The sequence below is a fragment of the Chelonia mydas genome, chromosome 8 (assembly GCF_015237465.2).
Source record: "Chelonia mydas isolate rCheMyd1 chromosome 8, rCheMyd1.pri.v2, whole genome shotgun sequence".
Lineage (NCBI taxonomy): Eukaryota > Metazoa > Chordata > Testudines > Cheloniidae > Chelonia > Chelonia mydas.
The window spans coordinates 2,230,248-2,254,579 of record NC_057854.1 but is presented as its reverse complement, the minus strand read 5'-3'; the positions used below and the strand labels follow the sequence as shown (position 1 = coordinate 2,254,579).

Here is a 24,332-nt window from a genome sequence, read left to right as displayed (position 1 = left end):
GCGTTTATAACGGGTTAAAATAACTCAGTTTAACAAATGCCAACCTCAGTGCTACGTAGTTCTAAATATGCTGCCAGGCACTTACCTGTTCATAGCTGGGTCATTCATGAACGCTCGGTAGCCCTGCAAGTAAAACTTGCAGAGAGTCAAAACTCCCAAAGCAACAAAGGAGACCGTGAACACCAATCCCAGGAGTGAATATGGAGTGCTGCAACATTCTGCAATGCTAGGGGGAAAACACAGTTTAATTAATAAAAAGATTTCTTCAATTAAGAGTCTGAGCTGGTTTGAAATCACATCTGGATTGGCTTAAAAAACAGAACATGAGAAGCCCCACAAGTACATGCACGTTCTTCTACTGAGACAAAATTATGAGAGCAAAAGTCCACTATTTTCTCCTCGGACATCAAAGGTCAAAGATTCACTGTTACTCAGTCACAAAAACGCATTGTTATGTCTATCAGCTGATAAGCAAGCCCATGTGGTTCCCCATTGCTCATTCAGATTGTGCTTCAAGACAACCCCACACGGTGGTGCTATCTTGCTTTTACTTTAATAAAGAAGAGTACTCATTCTCAGGCACGGAAGAGTGATGCATTCAATTCACTTAATGACATTTCAATCCAGTTACCACAAGATGACGCAAAGTTACAGTAGATCAATCTGATTGATTGGTTAGTTCCCACACAGCAATACTACCAGGATGCCAGTCACTATATAGTGCTCATATAAACGGTTATTAAAATGGCTAATAAATTGAAAAGTTTTTCATAATTCTGGTCTGAAAAGTGATCTGAGATCTTGATATTCAACTACTGCTGACCCACAAAAGAGGCCTAGTACAAACTTCAAATAAACTATACCAAAGAGACATACGGTCTTTAAACAATTATCTGAGCGAGAACACAGGATGCTCTCACTCTCAGGCCTACTTCTCTTTTGATTTGCTACTACAGTGAAGTCACAAGGTGAATCCTCAGCTGCAACAAGAGCTGGGTGCAACCAAGTTTGAGAAATCATCAAAGAGCTGTTTCAGCTCACTCATCCTGGGGCCTGTTTTCTGTAGTCCTGGACCAGTGCAGTCTAGAGCAGTCTCAGTGTTTCTCCAGAGTACAACGGCCTTTAATGGGAATCAATCACACTGCTACTATGGCCATACATCCTCCCACCTCCAATGTCAGCAGAGTTGGAAAGCAGTGGTGTAGAGCTGCTCTATTCTTGCTTTCTCTAACACCAGGGAGTCCTCAGCTACTCAACTCAGGGCCACGTTCTGGCACCTTTGGTTACGACAGCAATCCTGGTTCCTTCAGGACAACAGGCTGTTCCCAGAGAAATTATTAGGATGTCACATTGCAGCATTCTGATTAATTCACTGCTGGGTCAAGTAGAAGCAAAGTGCTCCAAGAAAGAGCATGTGTCAGAAAAACTAGATGGAACAAAGGAAACGATAAATAGTTGCACTGGTACTCAGTCCATTTTTAAATGTTTTATACGGCACCAGAGAGGTAACACAACAAAAGCAGGTCATTTCTTTTTAAAGTGTCTGTGTAATATAACATCTCAAGTTTTATTACAGATCATTCTGCTTATTCTTCAGCAATCCAACATTTTAAGTTAAAATATCCCTCCTCCCCTATTTGATAGGGCATGAAAGCCTTTTGTAGCTGAATAGGCTGCTCACTAGAAGCTTCTTAACTTCCTGGCTATGCCTCTGCACATGAATGGTAGCTGTCTTTGAAAGAACACCAAAGCAGAGAATTTGGAAGACTCTCATTCATCATACAATCAAGGGGTACTCCTGATAACTCATCAAATCCTCCCTATTCTCCAGTGGGAGTGATACAAGCCCTTTCGGAAGGTGGCCTACAGATATAGAAAGCATAGAGTCTGTAATGGAACACTGGCTTCTAAGAACACTCCTCACCACCAGAGCTCTCAGCAAAGAAGGGCACGTCTACAGTACCAAAACAATAAGCATAAAGCTCAATGTGCACATGAGACAGATTTGTCTAACTGGTTGGAAAAGAAGAGTTATGCCCGATGATTGTGGTACAATGTGACTTGTAGTGACTCCTCCAAGTTCCCAGTATGTTGCTCTGGTGTGACCACAAATAGGAAAGAACTGGCCAAAAAAGGTGGTAGTCCCTGTAAGGGATGACTATCTTCCAGGAACTGTGCTTGCGCTGGTGTTCGTCCCTCTCAGTACTGGTCATGTGCGATGTTTAAGATTAAGGGCCCCGCTATGTGAGGTATTTTTGAATAACTTCAGGTTTTTTTCCAAACTTGTCAGGAATGAAGGAACTATAGTTAAGGGGAAGTCTGATCCAGGATAGCTGAGCCTCCAGGTAGGCTCCATAATAAAGAACTTTCAACCCCTCTAGCAAGCATGCTACCACCCTTCCTAATGAAGTTGAAGTGGAGATAATTTACTGTGTAAGGGACTCAGAGGAGCTTAAAAACCTCAAACAAAGGACTGACTGGAGAGCTTTCAGATTTATCCTTATGTGCCCCCAGGTGTGAGCTTGTAACTGTCCTGAAGGTTTGAATTCTTGCCATCTTCAAAAAAAAAAAAATACAACGAAGGCTGTGTATTGTTATTGTTTGTTGTGCATTTGTGGAAGCTTAACATTGCTATTAAATGCACTCTGATTGCTCTTGCTTGAATTCCGGAGTTGTACAGCTCTAGGAAATAATTCATTACCGCTAATAAAGGGCACGTGTGCACACACTGCTCTTTTCTGGCAGAGAAACATTTTTCCATTTTACTAAGTAGACTGCAGTACAGTGAAGTCTTCTGGCTGACTAGAGAATCTTTCTTAGCTTGTCTAACAAAATGAAATTTTAACATCCTCTCCTGAACAGTTAGGCTGTCAGAGATAAAACCTGCTACTGGAGCTTGTTTCTCTTCTGAAGAAAGAGTGCTACTGTTGCATTTTCTTACCATGGCACAGCAATGCACCTTTGGCCCCCACAACACTGGCATAAAAGTTTCCTGGTTGTGTGTGTTGCTCCCAGGCAGGTAAAAGATGACAGCAATTGCCAAAAACCCACCAGGAAGGATGCCTTGAGGAGAAACATCCCCAGAGCGTGATGAAATTGAGTCTAAGAGAAAAAGTCTGGTGCTTTCATGTTTTCGGCTGTACAGAGAAAGTCTAGCAAGTAATATTTTCGAGATGGCATTTCGTTTAACTCTCACTTATTATGAAGATACAGATTTATTTTGATACCTGGCAGGCAAGTTCTACCTGATGTATATGGATGATACATGATCATTCACACTCTTGCCCCTCAATTCTATGGCACAATTCCAGAATCTAAACACTAGAACTGGAAGTGGTTTAGATTGCACCAGGTAAACCTGTGTTTTAACTTTAAATAATTTCAGTAACTGGAATACTGACGGTTCATGCCTGCAAAGACCAATGCTGATTAACAGGGAGTGTGTCACGGAGTGTGTCAATCTGGCATTAAAAATCTTTGCTTTTGGAGATCTTGTGCATGTAGCAATAGCCACAATATTTGCCAAATGCATGAGGCGTGTCAGAAAAATCTAAGTTCCCCTGCTGTGCCATGCTGTAAAAGCCTCTGCTCTCTGCCTGTGGCCAGACACACTGCACACATCACTAGTGCACAGGCTTCTGTATTAGGCACGGTGGGGAGCTCTGAGCCTAAATGACTCAGTGATGTGGGAGCTAGTGGGTCTTCTCTGCGAGGAAGAGTCATTTCATCATCCCCAGATTCCTTACCTTCCTGCTGTCAAGGGTCTCAGATTTCTGACCCTAGTGACAAGAGTCAAATTTTCCAGTTCTTCACAAGCAGCAAAAAACCTGTCATCTACCCAGCAATTTCTTCAACTCAATCACAGAAATTAGAGATGGAAGAGACCTATTAGGTCATGCAGTCCACGCCCCTGGCAACTGCTACAGTACAGCTAGGTACAGTCAATATTCTACTTTGTGCAAAATTAAAACTTCAGTGGAGGTGTAAAATAGTTGGGGGTTTTTTGGGGGGGGAGGAGACTGAAAACTAATCACCTCTGTTAATGTTGTAATGCAATACAATACTGATGGTACTATTCATTTTAATACGTAATGTGATTAAACCCCTGGCGTTTCTCTGTTTATTTTAAGTTGACAATGAAATCAGAAGACTCGAGTACTGTGATGGACACAGGGCCATATGTGAAAGGTAAGTGACAGGAATGTTCTAGAACCTTGATCCTGAGACTGTGGTGTCAAACAGGTTATTCTAAAAACAAAACCTTTACAGAGAGTTAGGAGATGCTGGCAATGTTTCTACTAAACCACACAAAGTTGATAGACAAGAAGGTCCCAAATGCAATAAGAAGGTGAAGGGAAAGACTGGCGAGTCATAATCTAGTAAGGGAATGACTGGAGACGGGTGGAATAGGTTTCCTATGCTTTCTCTAAACCTTGTAGAAAGATTAATGCCAAAAACAAGACAGGGAAGAGGTATGAAAAGTTCCCAAGCACCAAGGTACTGAGAATGTCCCTCTGCTGATGAAATGGTCCATAAGAATGTGGATTGCTAAATAAAGACACCCTTCAGAACAAACCAAACATCAGAAATAGTTTGTTAGAGAATCCAGTCCAATACCCTGAAAGCTAGATTCAAGAGGAATCCAACTGGGGAACAGCGTAGCATACTGGGATATTTAGGATCACCATCAGAAAGATAACCCAAGTCTCCTCTTCCTGAGGAAAATACTTTTTTTTCCATGTGTGCTTTATTTCTGATTCTGCTGATATCATTGTGGATGGAATTCCCCATGGTCGTTGTTCATTGCTAAACTTTCAGTTATGGCATGGATTTCAATGCACTCCAGAACGTGTTGCATATCACAGCTGAAAATAAAGCCTCCAGGACCCAAAAGACACATTGATTCCTCAACACAATCCTACAGACAAGTACCAGAGGAGGAATGCGCTAGCTAGCCTCAGCTGGTGATATCTGAGTTTGCTGAGTCAAATCTTTTGAAGCCCTACCAAACTTCTGAACTGAAGCTCTGAGTGTGCAGTGGTTTGCCCATCACTAAGTTATATTTTGTATTCACTGGGAGCTTTTCCATAGTTCTGTTAATACCCCTCTCTCCTGAGCTGCTGTGAAGCAGAAGGCTTCACTGAACTAATATGCATGATGGACAAATATTTACTGGGGACTAGAAGAAGACAGCTGATTTAAACCATTCCATCTGTAGAAGACAGTAGATTAGTTCAGGAATACAAACAATGCATGCACAGAAAACAGCTTATTATGGACACTAGTTAATTACCTTGTCAGAAAGAGGAAGAGAAGCCTCTCTCTTGAGGCGGGCTGATCTCGTGTGCTGAAATAAGAGTAGATTTGAAGAGCAAATAAGACAAGCCAGAACACCATGAACAGAACGGGGACCACCAGCTGGTTCCACAGAGACATCCCCAATGCCAGGAGACCGTACACCTCCACTACCTGGGCAAGGTAAAGACAAGACCAGTTTGTTGTATTTGTTCACATCCTGTATGTTTATAGAGATAACAGAATAGAAAAAACAAACAAACATTCAATTCATTTGCAATTCAAACCATGAGTCGGATTCATGTGGCATAAGTGGGTCAGTTACAAGGATTTGTGACTTTGTATTTCTTTGACCTTTTGTTAAAGGCGGGTGCTAAGTGCCTCAGACACCTGTCAGAGCAGAGGCTAAATATCTAAAAATTGGCACATTTGCAACATATGACTGTTACAGTCTGGACAGCAATTCTTTTAAAGTTTATGCTACTCCTTGTACAACGTTAATACTAGGTGACTATGGAGCAATTTTCAGAAAGCTGGAAGGCTAATCCCTTAAAAGTGACAGGGAAATTATTCATCACTAATACTTCTACAGATGGCTTTATTTTAAATCAAATGTCTGTTTCTCACAGCCAAGACAAGAATCACACAATGGCTACAGAGTACCCACTAGGAAAGAGGTGGGCAAACTATGGCCCGTGGGGCCACATCCGGCCTGCGGGACCCTCCTGCCCAGCCCCTGAGCTCCTGGCCTGGGAGGCTAGTTCCCAGCCCCTCTCCCGCAGCCTCAGCTCACTGCGTCACCAGCACGATGCTCTGGGCGGGGGGGCTGCGAGCTTCTGGGCAGCGCAGCTGCAGAGCCCGGCCTGACCCGGTGCTCTGTGCTGCGCGGTGTGTGGCTGGCTCCAGCCAGGCGGTGCGGCTGTAGAGCTGCCAGCCACCAGTGCTCCAGGGAGCACGGTAAGGGGGCAGAAGGGTTGGATAGAGGGCAGAGGAGTTCGGGGTGGTGGTCAGGGGTGTGGATAGGGGTCAGGGCGGTCAGAGGACGGGGAACACGGGGGTTGAATGGGGGCAAGGGTCCGGGGGGGGCAGTCAGGAAGGAGCGGGGGGGTTGGATGGGGCGGTGGGGGGCAGTCAGGGACAGGGGTTCCTGGGGTGGTTAGGGAGAAGGGGTAGTTGGATGGGGCAGAAGTCCCGCAGGGGCAGTCAGGAATGAGAGGAGGCGTTGGATAGGGTGGCAGTGAGCGGGGGGTGAGGATGGGGCAGGGGCCCCGGGGGGCATCAGAGAACAGGGTGGGTGGATGGGGCAAGAGTCCCGGGGGGAGGGGCGTCAGGGGGCGAGAAGTGGGGGGGAATAGGGAACGGGGACCGAGCCACACCTGGCTGTTTGGGGAGGCACAGTCTCCCCTAACCAGCCCTCCATACAATTTCCAAAACCCGATGTGGCCCTCAGGCCAAAAAGTAAGTTTGTATTTTAAAAGAAAAGAGAATTAGAGAAAAAACTTGTACTTTACAAGCATGTAACTACTAGTATTTTAGAGTGAAAGATTGAGTAGGCAAATCATATTATTTGCAGATCCCTGTCAACACTGGCAAACGTTACAACATATTACAGTGAGGTCCCGTAAATGTAATTTCTATCATAGCTGATTAACAAGCAGCCGACTAGTTTGGTGGCCAGAAGTAGCCCCTGCTCAGGCACTACAAAGGATCTGCAATGTCCCTGCGAAAGATTCCTGTGGCACAGGAGCAGAACGGGACCAGCATAAGCAACCCTACACAGAGAGGGGGTGCACCTATAGTATTGAGCAACATGGGGGATTCTGGGAAGCTCTGTAACTTGTAGGCAGCCCCTGAAGTTGCTCTAAACTTATACCAGCCCCCAAAGTCCAGAAGCCAGGATGCATAAGGTGACAAAAAGTTGCTTTTGCCCATCCTCCCCCTGGGCTTAGTCCCCTGAACCGCTGGGTTCAGCAGATGAAGCTAAACATTGGGCCTGGGTGTTTTAATATCCCCCTTCTCCCAAGTTTTTCCACTGCTATTACGAACAACTGTTTGCAATACTACAGTTGCAAAGCCTTCAACAACTGTGAGGTCACAACTACTGGATTAAGTTATTACTGAATAATTCATGCTGAAGTCAGCAACTACCACAAGTGATGACAAAGGATGATGAGTACGTCATGTTAAAATCAGGTTAGGGCAAAACTCCAATCTGGTATAAGCAGATTCATCTTCCTTGACCTTCAATGGAGTTGCATCTACTTACACCAGGTCTGAAAGGGGGCCAATTTTTTCACCACGATTTTTGTTTCTGGAGTAGGGAATAGGCTCTAGATTTCCACATTAGTGAGCTCCTTAAAAATAAAATTAGAAGGGTGATTTTCTTGTTTTTTCCAGCTTTCAATTAAACCAGATTATAATCATAATATGCAGCCCAACACGATTACAATTGTTCCCATTTGCTGAGGCTGGCATAGGCAATTTGCCTCAGAAGCACCTTCCAAAAAAAGATTACCAGAGGCATTAACATTTCTCCTAATTCCAGCCAGTTCTCTCTAGCATACATTGCACACTACTATTTTCAGCTGTAGCTGCTTATTATTCTAGCAGCATGTTGTTAATACCTTCCAAATTGTTCCATAGCCACACATGAGAAGTTATGCCCTTGATTTGCACAGGGCATTGGTAGAAACATGGCATGAGCAATGCTCCTTGGAGAGCTTATACTAGAATATTTTTTCTTAAGGCCAAAACAGTACTACATTGACTAGTAAACACAGATTTGAAAGACAAAGGGGGTCAGTGAGGCAGCCCAAAAAAAAAAATGACTTACCTTTCAAATCTTTACAGTGATTTTAAAAACCAATCTAATTAGTACACTTATAATGGCCCATAAAGTGGTAAGGAGAATAGACAAAAACAAACACTTGAGTAGCTTTTCCTTCGAGCATGCATATGGCATTAAAACAACCTCAAGATATTCAAGTGTTCTTAACACAAGTGCCAGAGAAGAAAGAAGTGTTGACAGTACATTTATGATGTCACTGCACTTTAAAAGCTTAGATCAACAGCTAACACTTGAAGTCAGTTTGAGTTTATTGAGTATGGGTTTATTGGTAAGCTACATACAAAACTATGTTGGATTTCAGGCTTTTTTTGCTCTTCTTTATGATGTTCAGAAATGACCATCTTCCCAAAACACCCTGCTGACTTATACTGTTGATTTTGTATTACCACCACAGAAATGTGGAGAGTCTCAAGTCTGGTCTTCCCTATTCTTGGGAGAAGGTATCTCAGATTTGGCTTGTGAGCTTTCATACTTAAATGAAGAGCAATGAATCTTTGACAAAGACATCTTTTCAACTAAACGTGTTAGGCACTGAGGTTAAATAGGTGTTAAGAAAAAACACAATGCCCAAGTTTCAGATAGGCCTTGTCTGCAGTAGGGAATTTTACCAAAAACAATCCCCACTAGTGCAACTACATTGCGGGACATTGCTGGTGCAGAGTAGAGCTTTTACCACTATGTCATTTTGACCTTCCCTAAGCAGAGTTAGGCAACACAGTAGTGAGAACACCAGTGGCTGCAGGATGTTCATCCACACTAATAGTCCCACCATTTCTACCACATTTGGTAGCAACAACAGGAACTTTGTAGGACAAATGGTTAGCCTAGACAAAGCCGTAAAGATTTCGAGGGCGAGATCAGATCAGAATATTAAGGGAAAAAGAAAATTCCTTTTTGCAGAAACCTTTTAGGGCTTCTTTATATACAACACAGCAGTAAAAACAGAGTGCAAGCCAAATTTTATTTTTTTTTCTCCCTTTCCAGGTCACTTTTAAAACACTGTCTGCTCAGCAAGCGGCCAAGCAAAAGTTTTTGGAACATGTTTAGAACCAGACACGTAATTCTGAAGAGTTTCCAAAGGAAGTCCATGTAGGTCAGAGTGCCTTACACACATGTGTGGTAGAACCTATTTTTAAAAACAGTGAGATGACATGGATTGTTTTCATTGGAGAGGCAGCCTATCTTCATATTCTGCATAGAAACTGCAGTCTCAGTCAATTCTCCATTCCCTCTTGATACATGTAACTTCATTATTCCCAGTCACTTTGCATTTTGCTGGGCCAACATATGCAACTTGGGACTTATGTCTGGCAGAACTGGAGCACTCCATAGGGACTGGTGTTCATTCCTGTCTCTCTCTGCAGCCAAAGAGTATATAATAACCCATGTTATCAAGCTACAAATGGGGTTTGTAGCACAGCTGGGGTTTGTACACGGGTGCTGGTTGAAAAATTTGACAAGAGTTACTCTGCCTGACAAAAGCCAGGAAATTCCTTGTTAAAATTGTCTGAAAGCTTCCCCATGTTTCAGTCTGTTCTGATTTGCAGTAAGCCAATTCTGAAGTCTCTCTTTCAACTGACTTGCATAATTGACATTAATGAAAGTTACATCAATGGGAAAATGGATGCCTTTGCTATGAGTGAATTTCCAAACTGATGCTTATGTGTATACAAATTAGTTAATGCATTTTAATATTCCAGAAGTGTAAGTTATTCATAGTTTATTCTTGGTTTCATGTTTCTTCTTGGATCTCTCATTTCCAGCTCAAGATAAGCTATACTTACAAACTACCACTTTTCTACACAGAGCATTATTATATACATCAGAATTACTGCAATTGTTTTTGTGGGTGCAGTTTGCTTTCCAAGAGGGGCTTATTTCAGATTTAGCAACTTTAATGTCCATCCTACCGAGGCCCTGGTTTTCATCCAATAAAACCATGGGTTAAGCAAACTGGAGATCAAGCAAGTCGCATAAGTTTAGTGATCAACCAGGATTAGAATCCAGGTCATTGCTCTAACTGCTAGTCTATGCTGTCTTGCAATGTAACTTTAAAAAAGTGGAAGAGGACATTGCTAAAACAAACACAATATGGAATGATAGGAAAGCACAATTAACTCCCAAAACTGAGCCATGGACGACATTTTGCAATGACTGTTTTTTCAGACCACAAAATGTAAAGTAATACCACAATTGGAGCCAATGAACCTGTTATGATCCATGTACAGCCTACCTGGACAAGCTCTCGGTATGCAGATTTCGCAAGATTATATGGTACTAGAAGATTTGATGCCAGAAAATAGAGCACTTCCAAGCCAGTGAAAATCATGGCAAATTTGTTGATGACGACAATGGTTTCCAGAGGGACGAGGCACAGCCGTGCCAGCAGAGGGAGCATGTGAGCAGAAAAGAGCCAGATCTGTTTGGTTTTCATGACGCAGGAGCACAGGGTGCATACCACCAGCTGACCTGAAAACAGGACAAAGTATTTTATAGCAAGCTGTTCACCTCCTCCAGGAAAAACACATCTTAATTTAGCTTTCCAGTAAAGCATCTAACAGCATCCAGTTCTACCATGACAGTTCTGCTAACTACAGCACACCTGTTATGAAACTGGATTTTCCTGTATCTTCGGAGGTTCACACATGACATCACCCTCAGAGTGCATGCTGGATACGATCTCACGGTGTGTCGTAGGAAGAAGTTTTATCAGAGAAAAGGCTGACACACCAAGTATGGCTTCTATCTGCTCGCTAAAGGAAGGACCTTGGAACAAGCCCTACGACCACTAGGCAAATCATCTCTTCGCCCCTCCTGTTAGCTTCACCCACATATGTACAGACGGCTGAAGCCCAGCTGCGCTGTCATTTCTTCCTGAGATAGGAGGAAGAGAAGGAGTGGCTGGGGGGCTATCCGGAGATCACTCTCCAGCCGCTCAGTCTGATGGCAGAGCAGAGAGCGGAGGCTGCTAGCAGGGTGCCCAGCTCTGAAGGCAGCACCGCCACCATCAGCAGCGCAGAAGTAAGGATGGCCTGGTATGGCATCGCCACCCTTCCTTCTCCACTGCTGCTGGCGGCAGCGCTGCCTTCAGAGCTCGGCAGCAGGAGAGCAGCAGCTGCTGGCCCGGTACCCAGCTCTGAAGGCAGGCGCCACCCCCAGCAGGAGCACAGAAGTAAGACTGGCATGGACTACTCACTGCTGTGGGTAAAACGTGCGCAGCAAGTCTCCCCCCCCGGCTCCTCTCGCACCTCCAAATACTTTCTGTGCCCCCCAGTTTGAGAACGTCTGGTCTAGAGAATACTTAGTCCTGCCTCATTGCAGGGGACTGGCCTAGATCTATTGAGGTCCCTTCCAGTATTACATTTCTAGGATTCTGTGGTTTGCACACAACTCTCAAGCAGACATGCCAAATCAGTGGGAAAAAAAATGCAGAAACTGGGCTTGTTTTTGGCTTAATTGGCTTGTAGCTTGTTTGGCTTGTAGCTTTTTTTTTTTTTTTTTTTTTGGATTGGCTCCTGGCAAGCAGGGGCAAGGGGGGGAGAGAGTCAGGGGAGCACAGCAGGCCCACCACAGTCCCAGACTGCACGCCAGGGGGAATCTAGTCACAGAGTATTGGGATTCTTAGTGATTGGCTTGTTTTGGCCTTGTTTTGAAATGGAATTAGCTTGATTTTTGGCTTATTGTGAAAATCGGGGTGCTTATTTACCACGTAAAAGTTGGCAACTGTGCTCTCAAGCTGCACTTTGCACTATACTCTCAAAAGTATATTTCTCAGGAACATAAATATCACATTTCCAGCAAGTAAACTTAGTATATTTGCCCTGTCTGCTGCCTCCCTTCCTTGATATGATTCTGAGAGAACGTTTTCCTTTAAATGGATAAAGAAAACAATGAAGACCCCAAATCCCTCCCTCTATCATTTTTCTGCTCTCTGTCCATCCCCCGTCACCCACTCTCAGCCTCTGTCCCCAGTACATGAAATTTGTTAGCAGATGGGAGAAAATCTTTGAGGGAGCCCTGGTTAAAATACTGGCAGCATATCACTGTGCATTAACAATTTTCTGTTACTCAACTGCTTGTACAATTGGATTGACTCCAGTTACTGTGACTCATAGTAACTAAGGCAACCCAGCTTTATAGACAAAAGAATACCAAAACTAACACCAATACTTTTTTGGGTACAGGCATGACATAATTATCTAAAGTGAAATTTTACCACAGCACCAATTTGGTATCCTTGGGCTTTGTCTACACTAGCACTTTTGTCGGTAAAACTTTGGTCAGTCAGGAGTGTGAAGTCACACCCCCTTGACCAATGTAAGTTTTACCAACGGAAGTGCCCATGGGGAAAGCAGTAGGTCGGTGGAAGACACTCTCCCACCAACATAGCTACCACTACTCGTGGGGGGTGGTTTAATTATGCCGACAGGAGAGAGCGACTACATGGGAGACCTTGCAGGAGCGCAGCTGCAGCGGTACAACTGTGCTGCTGTAAGGTCTGTAGTGTAGACATAGCCTTATACTTCTCTTATAAAGAACGTCACTGGATCTCTCTTGATTTTGAAGAGCAGGACCACAGATCTAAGTTTCATCTGACAGAAAGTAGTGCGACCATGTTCCCTTACTAATCAACATGCCAAATGGGTAGCAAGTCAATGTTATGCTAACTCCCTGAGAATACCCAGCAGTCTCCTCTTCCACCTTTGGAATCTAAGCACTGACTGAAAATTACTTGTCGCAGGAGGGAGGCTGTATGTCACCAAATTAAATAAACCAAGTACTTTATCTCACGGCTCTGATCTGCTCTCTCAAATCGGTGTCGTGTCATTTGTTTACCCCTTCAGAGAGGATATGAAAAGATCTCTGACGGGACTTTTGATGAAAAGGTACTCCCCATTCCATGCTAGCAACAGCATGTTTGTTAAAGATAGCTAGAGAGAGAGACAGAAAGAACTTGGAAAGACAGTCAGATTATCTTGGGGAGGTGGTATTATGTGATAAAAACCATTGACAACATAAGGTGATATAATTAGTCAAAAGAAAGGAACTTGTTCTGAATGTCAAAACAGAAGAACAGACTGTGCCAACAAACTTACTAACCCTCAACAAATCCACTCGTCTACTGGCATTCTGAAAGTTGCAAACCATGGGCTGAGTGATGTGTTGGAGCAGTGCTTATGTATCCTGTCTCCTGCAGAATTTAAGAGCTCTTCTTCAGGGAAGGAGAAAGTAGGGAACAAGGACGGCTGTCTCCTGTGGAGCGCCTGAGCTCTGAGAGCACAAAAACATTTTTCTGCTCCCAAGACCTCTGCACAGTTTTAGCAGCCTGAATCGTCTAGCTCATGAGCTAATAGAAGACTTGTTGCAAGCAAGCTGACATGGTAAACCTTTCCTCCAAATCATTTAATATAGAACTGTCTGTGTTTTCATAGAATCATAGAATATCAGGGTTGGAAGGGACCTCAGGAGGTCATCTACTCCAACCCCCTGCTCAAAGCAGGACCAATCCGCAATTTTTACCTCAGATTCTTAAATGGCCCCCTCAAGGATTGAACTCACAACCCTGGGTTTAGCAGCCAATGCTCAACCCACTGAGCTATCCCTCCCCCCTCCACCTCCCCACAAAAGGCTGATGCTGACAAATTCTCCCTTTCTTCCACATTAAGCCATTATGTTTTTTTTTAACTGTGGTTAAAATAAATATACACTATTGGGGTTACATCTTAAGAAGATTAATGTTGTGGGCAGCATAGTTTCCAAAGCCACTTAGCTTTGGAATTTTCCCAGCTAACATGCTCACAGGATGTCATGTTTATACAAGAGACAACCCTCAAATGATACTGTTTGCAGCACTAAGGCATATACTAGCAATCTCAGTCAGCAATGGTCAGCCTGAGCCACAGGCCTGCAGGAAGAAATGGCTGTTGAAAGCCCATTTACAAACACTGCAGACATGAGGGCTATAGGAATTTCTGTACATAAGAGGGAGGGAGTTTGGGTGCGGGAGGGGGGTCAGAGCAGCGGGTTGGAGAATGGGAGAGGGTGCAAGGTGCTGGATCTGGGGGTGCTCACCTCTGGCTGCTCCCCACAAACGGCGACCTATCCTGGCTGCTCCTAGGTGGGGGCAGCATGCAGAGCCACCTGCCATACCTCCGCCTAGGAGCAGCCGGGACAGATCACCGCTTGCGGGGAGATGCCTAAGGTTAACCCCCCCCCCCCCCCAATCAGGCACCCCACCACCACTCCCCAACCCCGCCCCCAAACTCCCTCCCAGAGTCCGTGCACCGCACCCCCTCCTGGCCCCACACCAACTGGGCTATACACCAGAATTTCTATGAAGATCAGAACTGCTGGTTTATAGAGCTTTCCCGTCGGTGAAGTGCCAGATAAAACAGCTTTTACTGTAGATGAAATCCTTCAACCTCAGCAAAAGGAATTGGAAAGGGCCTATCTTAAAAGATTTTTGACTTCCTATCATTCTATGAACACACACTGTAAACATTCCTAAGTTCTCCCACTGAAATGTGGTAGGGTTCAGTGACCTTAATACCAAAACATGTTCTTTACTGGTCAAAGTTCATCCTGAGAAAAACTGCACGGACTCAGTGCTAGAAAAAGGGATCTTCACATATGCAAAACACATTTGCTGTTATGAGTAACACTTTTGAGAAAGACTAGCTCACGAGCCATCAAGTCAAGCTCAGTTAACCTCTGCATTTCAGTAAAAACTAGGGAAATAATATTACTGGCACTCAGAATTTAAAATAGTTATTTGCACCCTTGTAGGTCCACCTACACAAACTTCTGCATGGTAGAAGACATCTCTTAACCTCCAGGTATGTCTGCTTCCCTGAGTATATATAATGGGAATAGTGCTTACCTAACCCACAGGGCTGTTGAGGACGAATGTTTTTGTTCTGTACTTTTAAAAACAGAAGTATCAATCGTGCATACATGCTTGGTAATACTTGGAATTTCTATAATGCCTTCCATGTGAGGAATTCAAACAGATTTGAATTACATTGTTAAATTAAATCAGAGCCAGGGAGTCAGAGAACTAGTCTATCAGTGAGACAGGAAGGGAGGAGAATTAATTTTAGGAACTGAAACTATAAGGGTAGCAACTACCAACATGCTGGGTTTTATTAACTTAGTCTTGAAGGCAACACAGACCATAGCATTCTCCACTGCTCCTGCCCTTGGACACTGAACCAAGGGACCTGTTGCCCCTAGATGAGACTCTCAGATCTCCCCCGACACATTCCAGGGAGCCAGAGACAAAAGTAAAAAAACCCCAACATGTACTGTACCAGCACTCTCACTAAATCAACTGTTTTAAATGAATTCCTATTTCCTGGGCAAATTTTCAGCCACACTAATCTCCTGTATGGAAAAGATTTAAAATCCTTCTGTAGGTACATATAAAAAACCACTCTGCACTTTTGATAGAAGCCTCCAGTGACTGACAGCATGTTTTTGTTGCTTCAAGAGGAGTCAAATCAGGTTAGCATGCCAAAATCTCTCTTTACTACAACTTAGTAGGTTTGTTTTGTTACATGAAAAACAAAGTGAAACTAAAACTTTTACAATCTAATATTAAGAAAACCAGGCACCGTGAAAGTTTTAATTTATAAGCAAAGTTGCAACCCAAGGGAATGTGTTTATTAGTTAAGTTGTAGTAAATGAACCCCCCCACCCCGAAGATGGAATTACATCATAAGGCAGCATGGATCCAATCATCTCCATGGAAAAATACATATTATTACTATTTAAAAACCTATCAATGTCTGTAATGGTAAGAGACACTCAGGCCCAAGAAATTAAAAAAAAGGTGCATGCAGAAGAGATCAGGAAGAGAATTAAGAAACAAGTAGTTATTTCTGCCACCCCTTAGATGTTTAAACTGCACTTACCTATTAAGGCGGTCATGAAACGATTCATGGAGAGAGGTTCTAAATACATTGGCCCTTCATATCCCGACTCCAGCTCACTCTTAACATAATCCCTAATGAACAACAACAACAACAAAAAATTAAGAAGTCTCTAACCAGCTTGAAAGGACTTTACTTCATATAATATGCACCTTTGCGGCACACTGTATTTAACAGACTGAAGTTACAAGAAAGTTTTGGAAAGAAACCATTTCACTTTTCAGTGATGCCAATTTAAATATTTCTTTTCTGTCCATCAGTTTTTCTCCTCCCAGCTCCACGTCAAGCAGTTTTGTAACTGGAGGGATGAGCAAAAATGTCCTTCCGATTCATTTGCTGGTGAAACCACTGTCAGCTTTTTACTAAACGGTCATTTGTACCACTTTAAAAACCTGTCTCTTTAAATGGAAAAGTGTCAAATCATATTTGACTTCAAAAGAACTACTCATGCTTAAATTTAGGAACCAACTTAAATGCCTTGCTGAATCACAACCTAAATTAACAAATTACACAGACCTCTCAAAACGTGTATTTTAATGAATGGTGCTCAAGTTAAATGAGTGACTGAGTAGTTTTAACTTGGACATGCAGCCCAGCAAGCTGGGGAGGGTATCAGAAAACATTTTACAACAAGGTGAACTTCTCTACTTTAACATATTATGTATAATGCAACAGTTTTTGTTTCAGTGGTCATATGACCAGCATTGCTGGTTTGGAATGAAATATTCCACATGTGGTTGTCTTCAAGAACTCCAACATAAGAGAATAACTTATTTTTATCATCTGCACAAGTAACTCACTTCCTTTTTGTGTGGTGAAATTTAATTTCCTCAATTTAGTATATGAAAATCCAAACACTCCCTATCTTGACCAACAAGAATGCATTGCCACCAACTGAAGTATGCATGGAGGGAGATAGCAGCTTAAGACACCAGAAGTACATGATTCAAGAGCAACAGACCATTTAGGAAAAGCAGAGGTCAAAGTTCTATGAAACCAGCCAGTTTTTGTTCTTTGTCTAATAGCTAGAAGGCACTCCTCTCTCCACCCCACCCCTCATCGCTCCCCATTTCGTCTAATTTCTTTCTTTTGTTTTTAAACCTAAGTACCAGGCGAAGTTAATACTTAACATTAACATTTGAATGTCTATCATAGTGCTTCATGAAAACAAGTCATGGACAGCTGAAATAACGTGATGTACATAATTTATGTATCTGTGTCACTCTTGGTATTTATTTATTTGCATTGCTCCCTCAGTAGAATATGTATAGTTAAAGGGAAGGGGGACAAATTCACATACCCATATGTACCCACACACATTTTCGATTATTTAAGAACAGGATAGCGTGCAATAGTCCAATGTAAGTATTCTTCCACTAAAGATGGGGATAGAGAACATTGCAGTGCAAATGAGAAGAGAAAATATATTGATGCTCTGCCTGCTTCACACCTTTACGGAGATGGGGTAAATGGGCTGCTTGCCCTGGAACCAGTTCTTTGGCTCCATTCCTGCCAGGGAAGGAGGGGGCTGAGGCAATCTTGTCAGGTCAGCATTGCATCTTGCCGGGCAGGTCCAGTCTCTCCAACCCTGCTGGTTGGCTAAGGTGACATCACCTGGAGCAGGCTGTGACGGAGACAGCATCCTGCCCACAGTGCTGGCTGAGTTCCAAAGCAGTAAGGAGGAAACAGGTAGGCAAACCCTTCATTTTGCTTCTGGCTTTTCATGGCCTGCCTTGCTCCCCGAAGCTTGCAGGGGTGCCAGCCACTGTAAATACCTAGAAGAGGAGCAGAGCTGAGAGGACAGTCTTCTTAAAAATCCGAAACAGCCCTGGGATACAACTGGAAACTAAACACATAATTAAACCAAACTGCTAGCCTAAACATTTGAAATAAAGTTTGCTATTTCCTTCGGAGAAGCTCTCCAGCGAGGAGGACTGGCTGAGCCACTAGCTGCTGGGGAGGCAGAAAAAAACTTGGAGGAAACTTCAGGATGCGGGGCATTCCCTGCTGCCAGTGACTGACAAGTCTGGTTCTGCCCCCAAGCAGGCGGAAGTACTCATGGTAATGGATCTGTGGACCTCTGCAGAAAGAATATGAACATTTAGCACCTCCAAATAAAAAGGACATATTGGGACAATACAGCAGTCACTCCAGTTAAAGCAAAAGCAAAAGCAACCTGGTAACAGATATCCCCATATCAAACGAAAGAGGAAAGTCCTTCCCTTCACTTGAACAGAGAAAGTGCATGTGACCCGCTGCTAGTTATCCAACAAATTCACACTGCTTTAATGCAGCTATGCCCTGGGATTCAACCTTGTGCCAGTTAAACATGGAGAAATACTCCAGCTCTATCCCGACTTGATAAACAGTTATGCTTTCACCCTGCAATTCACCTTCTCATTTGCAAAAGGTCTCTGGAATTCAGAAGTTAATCTCAAGTAGTAAAAACAAACACTTCAAAAATCTGTTCTGTGTATGTGTGACAGACCTGCTTGCTCAATGCAGATTTTCAGGCATCATAGTACGTGCCAAGTATGCTGAAATCTGGCTCTTTAGACCGTAATCTGCATTAAAATACATGAGGATGGAGGAGAAATCTAGAGGATTGGTTTTAGAAAGAACTTTTGTCCTTCTCTTCCCAACACCAGTTATACACAATTCCTCTTCTCTGCTCAATGCTGGTGAGAAGCAATACTTTTCTTCTTTGAACGGCGGTGCTGTGGGGTGATATATCACCTGTGCCGGTCACCTCTTCAGTCCTCAAAATGTCTCTGGAGAGGAGACCGATTCCTCCAGAGTGTATCTTGGGCCCTTGCCTAGCTTTTATCATGGATATTAGTATTGAGGGCAGTGCCAGGTCTCTGGTCCCCTGATCCACTCCCATTCTGACTGAAGACATAGGAGCTCTGTCCTTGAAGGAGAGATGTTTTCCTTCCAGCACGTCCCTTCAGTTTTGGAGCTATATTTGAGCTCTGTCTAGCTGCATAAGTCCGAGTTCCTTTACCTGTGGGAACAGGTGCTGGCTTTGTTGGCTGGGGTTGTCAGCACTGAAGATTTCATCAACACAGAGGTGGTCAGTGTCTAAGATGTCAGTGCCAGTTCTACCGGAGTCCTCTTTGCCTTCTTTCTGATGCCCGATCCAGATGTATGATTTGCCCTCAAAGAAATGCTGTCCCATGCTGGTTTAGCTGGCCTTGCTCTGGTAGTGATGATCACCTCTGGGTTTGAAGTGACCCACGTGGACTGCTCTAGCTGATGTAGTTTGAGCTGAACATCCCTGGATTTGCAGACCCTGAAGAAAAGGACTTGCACACAGAGCACATGTAGCTCTCCCCAGGTAGAATATGCATTAGCAATTATCCCCTATAAGGATCAGTCCATGGCAGTACAGGCAGGGTTTGGAATCCACCATGAGGCATGGTGGTTGGTGCAAAGCACCTCGCACCAATGTTCAGCAGTGTCACGGACTGGGGATGGGATTATTGGGAACATCCCTCGATTGGGAGCGTGTAGATAAAAAGTCTCAACAAACCTGGTTAAGAAAACAACAACAATGTAAATGTCTTTAAAGGGAGTAGCTGGTCAGACACTCACTGGGTTCATTCTCATGGCTGTGGGTGGTACGAGAGAACTGAGAAAGGGTGGCAACCTCTACACCCTTTATGTACTCAGATGGGAGAACAAAGAGGCACAGGGCGCATGCATGGCCATGACAGACACTGCTATTCAAGAGACTCTGATCTCAAGTGCATGCGCACCTACAGTAGATCCACACTGACATGCACTCAAAGGAGATCTGATGCATTCATTTTTCTACAGGCTTTTAACTGCAGCAACATTTGAAGGAAAATAATTTATATCGTGACAGCGTAACAGATCTGTAAAGTACTACATTATAAAACTGTAGCACAATTTTTAAAAAAAGTATTTGTAGATGAGTAGAATCCTAATTTCTTATCCAAAATTAGTGAAACATCACAGCAGTGATTTTCTTATTACATTACATTAGCAGCACAAGCATAATGATCTTCTGGTACAGATATTCAGAAGAGGCCACGAACAGCTGCAGTGCCATACAAAGATGCTGACAGGACTGAGTGTGCGCACTCAATTTTGGTCAATTAAAGCTTTATTAAGCTGCAGCTTTTACTTCTCAGAATCGTTCATTCTATTGGAATAGTGTAAAAACAATTATTTTCTTATTAAATGAAATGTCTCATATGATTTGTGTTAGCTTTATATTTATGTCCTAATTTTCTAAGATCAGATTTCCAGATTTACTGCTGTTGGGAATGCAGCTCTAAAGCCAATCCAGGTTGGAAAGTTAAAAAAAGAAAGCCACTCACAATCAACTAGGAATAACTAAGGCTGCGAGTTTGTCACAGAGGTCACGGATTTCGTGACTTTCTGGGACCTCCATGACTTCGGCAGCGGCCAGTGCGGCTCACCCAGGGGCCACCTGAGCAGCTCGGTCAGCTCCCGGGCCAGCCACTGCTTGGGCAGTCTCAGGCCACCGCACACACCCTCCACCCCCTACAGCAGCAGCAGGAATTTGGGTTTGGGGCCTGAGAGGGGGTGAGGGCTCTGTGTGGCGCTTACCTCGGGATGGAGGTTCCCCGGGAGCGGCAACATCCCTCAGATCTTAGAGGCATGGCCAGGCAGATCTGCATATTGCTTCCGCCTGCAGGCACTGCCCCCGCAGTTTGTAGCCAATGGGAACTGCAGAGCCGGCACTCAGGGCAGAGGCCACGCCTCCACCTAGAAGCTGAGGAAGGGGGATGTCACTGCTTATGGGGAGGTGCGGATCCAGGTACGGAGTCTGCCAGCCCCTCCCCAGCACCTGTGGTGCCCCCGGGTCACTCCCCCACCCCAAGATTTAGTCAGGGGCATATAGTACAAGTCATGGGCAGGTCAGGGGCCATGAATTTTTGTTTACTGCCCATGACCTATCCGTGACTTTTACTAAAAATACCCATGACTAAAACAGCCTTAGGAATAACCTATATTTCTAAACAAAAGGGACAATTCAGATAGTGCTTATATTTGACTCATACTTTTACATTCTCACACATGGAAGAAAGGGTCTTCCGTTTTTAACAAAGGTGCTTTGTAGTTAACTGTTGTAACACACAGCGGTTATCTGGCCCAATTGTGTCATGCCACTGTCATTTACTTTGGCTAATCAGTCTCCTCAATTAATGTCAAACAAGCCCACCAAAAAACAACTCGATGTTTCATGTCTTGTGTCATATGAAAAACAAATTAAGTTAGATATAAAAATAGTTCCTGCTTGTTATTCCCCCCCACTGGAACCCCATAATTCTCAATGCTGCCAATTGTGGGATAGAACCACAGCACAACAGGAAAACAAGGTGTATGCAATGATGCAGGGTTCTTTTCTTTATCATAAGCACAATTTCCAGCACTACTTATTACAGTTTCCAGTGAAAGATTGTATAATAGCATGGTTTGTGCAAGAGGCTGATGTAACTGTGTATAAAATAGAGGAGCATCTACTTTTCATGAGGGGGCATGTGAATCTGCCTTTCAGGTTAGCTTGGATAGGAACATAAGAACGGCCATACTGGGTCCCACCTAAGGTCCATCTAGCTCAGTATCCTGTCTTCTAACAGTGGCCAAAGCAACATGCTTCAGAGGGAATGAACAAAACAGGCTATCACTGAGTGACACTCTGAGTGGAAACCTGAAACCAGAGCCAGGAATAAAACCCAGATGTCATGACTCTTAGTCCTGTGTCTTAACCACAAGTTATTCCAGAAGTGGAACAGCAGCACTGGAAACAGAAGTTCTCCAGTGATTCAAAAATTCCAAAAGGCTGCACATAACATCAGCTGGCATTCCTGACTGAGTAAATCCTGCTGTTTCACATTTTAAGTTGTCTGTCAACCATGGTGTGTTTGTAGTTCCCCAGCGCTACTTCCTCACCCATCTTAAACAGCATGCCAGCTAATGAACTGCAGTAGATTCAACACCAAGTTATTCAAACCATTTAAAACTAAACAGCAATACCGCGTTAGACTATTTGAAAGAATAGTCTGAATACCTGCTTCTTGTAATTTTAGTGCATTAAGTCTACTAGACAATATAAAAAGCAAGCTGGATGCTCAATAAAGTGACAATATGTACAGTACAGAGCATATCTGTACATTAGTCACACTTCATACTGTACTTTTAATGCGAAAGACCCTGGGCGAACCTGAAAACTTTTTGAGGGGTGCTAAGAGTGGTGGTTCTCCCATTATTACTGTCATAAGCTGCTGTGGGGAGCCTACCACCAGTCAAGGATGACTGGACCAAGCTCCCGCCAAAACCAGTCCGTACTGCTCCAGGGGAATGGGTAAATTTGCTCGAGAATGTCAGTAAGCCACATTTTAGCCCTGCCAGCAAGCTCTGTGCCCCAACACGGCTCTTCATCTGGCTAGACTTTGCTCTACTACTAGACTGTTGATTTGATCCAATTGTATTTTTAAAACGGAGCCTGTTTTATCTGCAGTGCTACTGAAAGTGAAAAATTAGGGTTGCAGGTTTGTCACAGTGGAGAAAAAGGTCACAGATAGCATGATTTTCCCATTTGTCCAAGCTTTGTGTGCATATCCATGTGCGTGATTTCCCTGCTGTAACAGCTCCAAGGGGCTGGGCCGGCAATGCCCAGACAGAGAGGCGAACTGGGGTGCATGGCGTTGCAGCTTGGCTTGGCCTGGTCACCCCTCCATCATGACAGGGGAGCAGCTAGGTCAAATTTCAGTGAGAGGCATTGCGATAGGGCGAGGTTACAGCGCTGCTCAGATTTGGCCCACCTGCCCTAACGAAGGTGCAGCCAGGCCAAACCTGAGTAGCGCAGCAACTCTGTGCACCAGGTCACAACGCCCAGAGCGGGAAGCCAGGCCCAACCCCATAGGACCGAGCTACTCCATGATTTTATATAAAAATGCCATGGCAAATCTGCAGTCCTAACTACATTTAAATGAAAATCTTGCATATTAACTCATTATTAGGAATTGTCTAACAAATCTGTGGAGCCGAGTACCAATACAGCAATGGTTCATACAATACAGCAATACACTGTCATAAATCCTATGTCTCACAATATTCATAAGTTGATATAGTAAAATTCAAAAATTCCAGTGAAAAAATAATCAGAATTAAAATCCAACAGGGGGCCATGCAAAGACTACATATAAATTGAAGTTTATGCACTCTTTCCCCTTTTTTCAGGTTAAAAGACCAAAGCTCAAGGCTGCAGAAGTCAAGGCACTCACTCTGAATCTTCTATCTGCATGCCCTCTGGAACAAAAGCCCACCTGCATTTGATGAACACCCGAGAGAGCACGCACACTTAGGATGTCATATTAGTATCCTTATTCTGATTTAAACACCCAAGATCTTAAAACAAAGTTAGGCTTCTTTCTCTAGTAAGTAAATACAGTCTTTAAAATACTAGGACAAACATCTGTAAACTACAGCTAGAAAAGCTCAGGATTCCCAGGGGAATAATTAGGAAGCCATCCTCCTTCCTATCCAGGAAATATGAGGCCACAATCCTCTCCCCCACATTCAGAACACCATTAAAGGAAACCCTAACAGCCACGACATCAATACATTGTAACTGCCCCAAAACCTCTATTTAAACTTTCCTTGATAATGAACAGATTTAACCAAAAGGGAAGTTTCAAAGCATCTGCTGGAACAACAATTTTACCATGTAAATAACAAACCTACCATTTTATACAAATCAGTTTAAGATGATGTTTTCAAATATTTTCCACCACTGGGCATCAAAAGGATCAGGTCCAATTCCACACTTCAGATATTTCTTTGGGAAGCCTCCTAACAAAATGATAGTTTTTCAGGCTCCAATCCAAGCCTTTAATCAAAGTGAGGGTTTTTATTTTGGATTAAAATATATTCAGCAACACCGAAAGAACAAATGAAAGATTTACTTCGGTTGACTGTATCGTCGCAGACCTTTCCACTGTGTCTCACTTTACATTTTAGACGCACTCGTATTTGGCGTGCTTATTTATTACTGTAAGATTTCTAATCAGAACTACTGATTTATGAAAGTAAAATAATGGACAATATAATTTATGATAAAGAAATTCATATTCCAGTATTAAAAAGTTTCCAACACTATTATTCCACACTTATCCCTCTCTATGGCTCTTTATTCCACATTTTCTCCTTTGTCTAGGCACCAGCAAGTTGAAAGGAACAATCTGTCTTATTCTCCTAGTAAA

General features: G+C 43.4%; 1 protein-coding gene across 3 annotated transcripts in view; it reads right to left on the bottom strand.

The window, feature by feature from the left end:
- RNF145 (ring finger protein 145) overlaps positions 1-24,332 on the bottom strand; it is a 56,252-nt gene that overhangs the window by 8,118 nt on the left and 23,802 nt on the right. For 2 of the 3 annotated variants that reach the window (XM_037906652.2, XM_043553060.1), the window contains exons 4-7: positions 16,057-16,148; positions 10,377-10,612; positions 5,294-5,469; positions 86-226 (exon numbers count right to left, since the gene is read on the bottom strand). In XM_037906652.2, the coding sequence (XP_037762580.1) occupies positions 86-226; positions 5,294-5,469; positions 10,377-10,612; positions 16,057-16,148 (645 nt within the window). Of the gene's footprint in view, positions 1-85; positions 227-5,293; positions 5,470-10,376; positions 10,613-16,056; positions 16,149-23,814; positions 23,932-24,332 lie in introns of those variants that run through there. The other variant, XM_043553061.1, reaches the window with a different exon arrangement.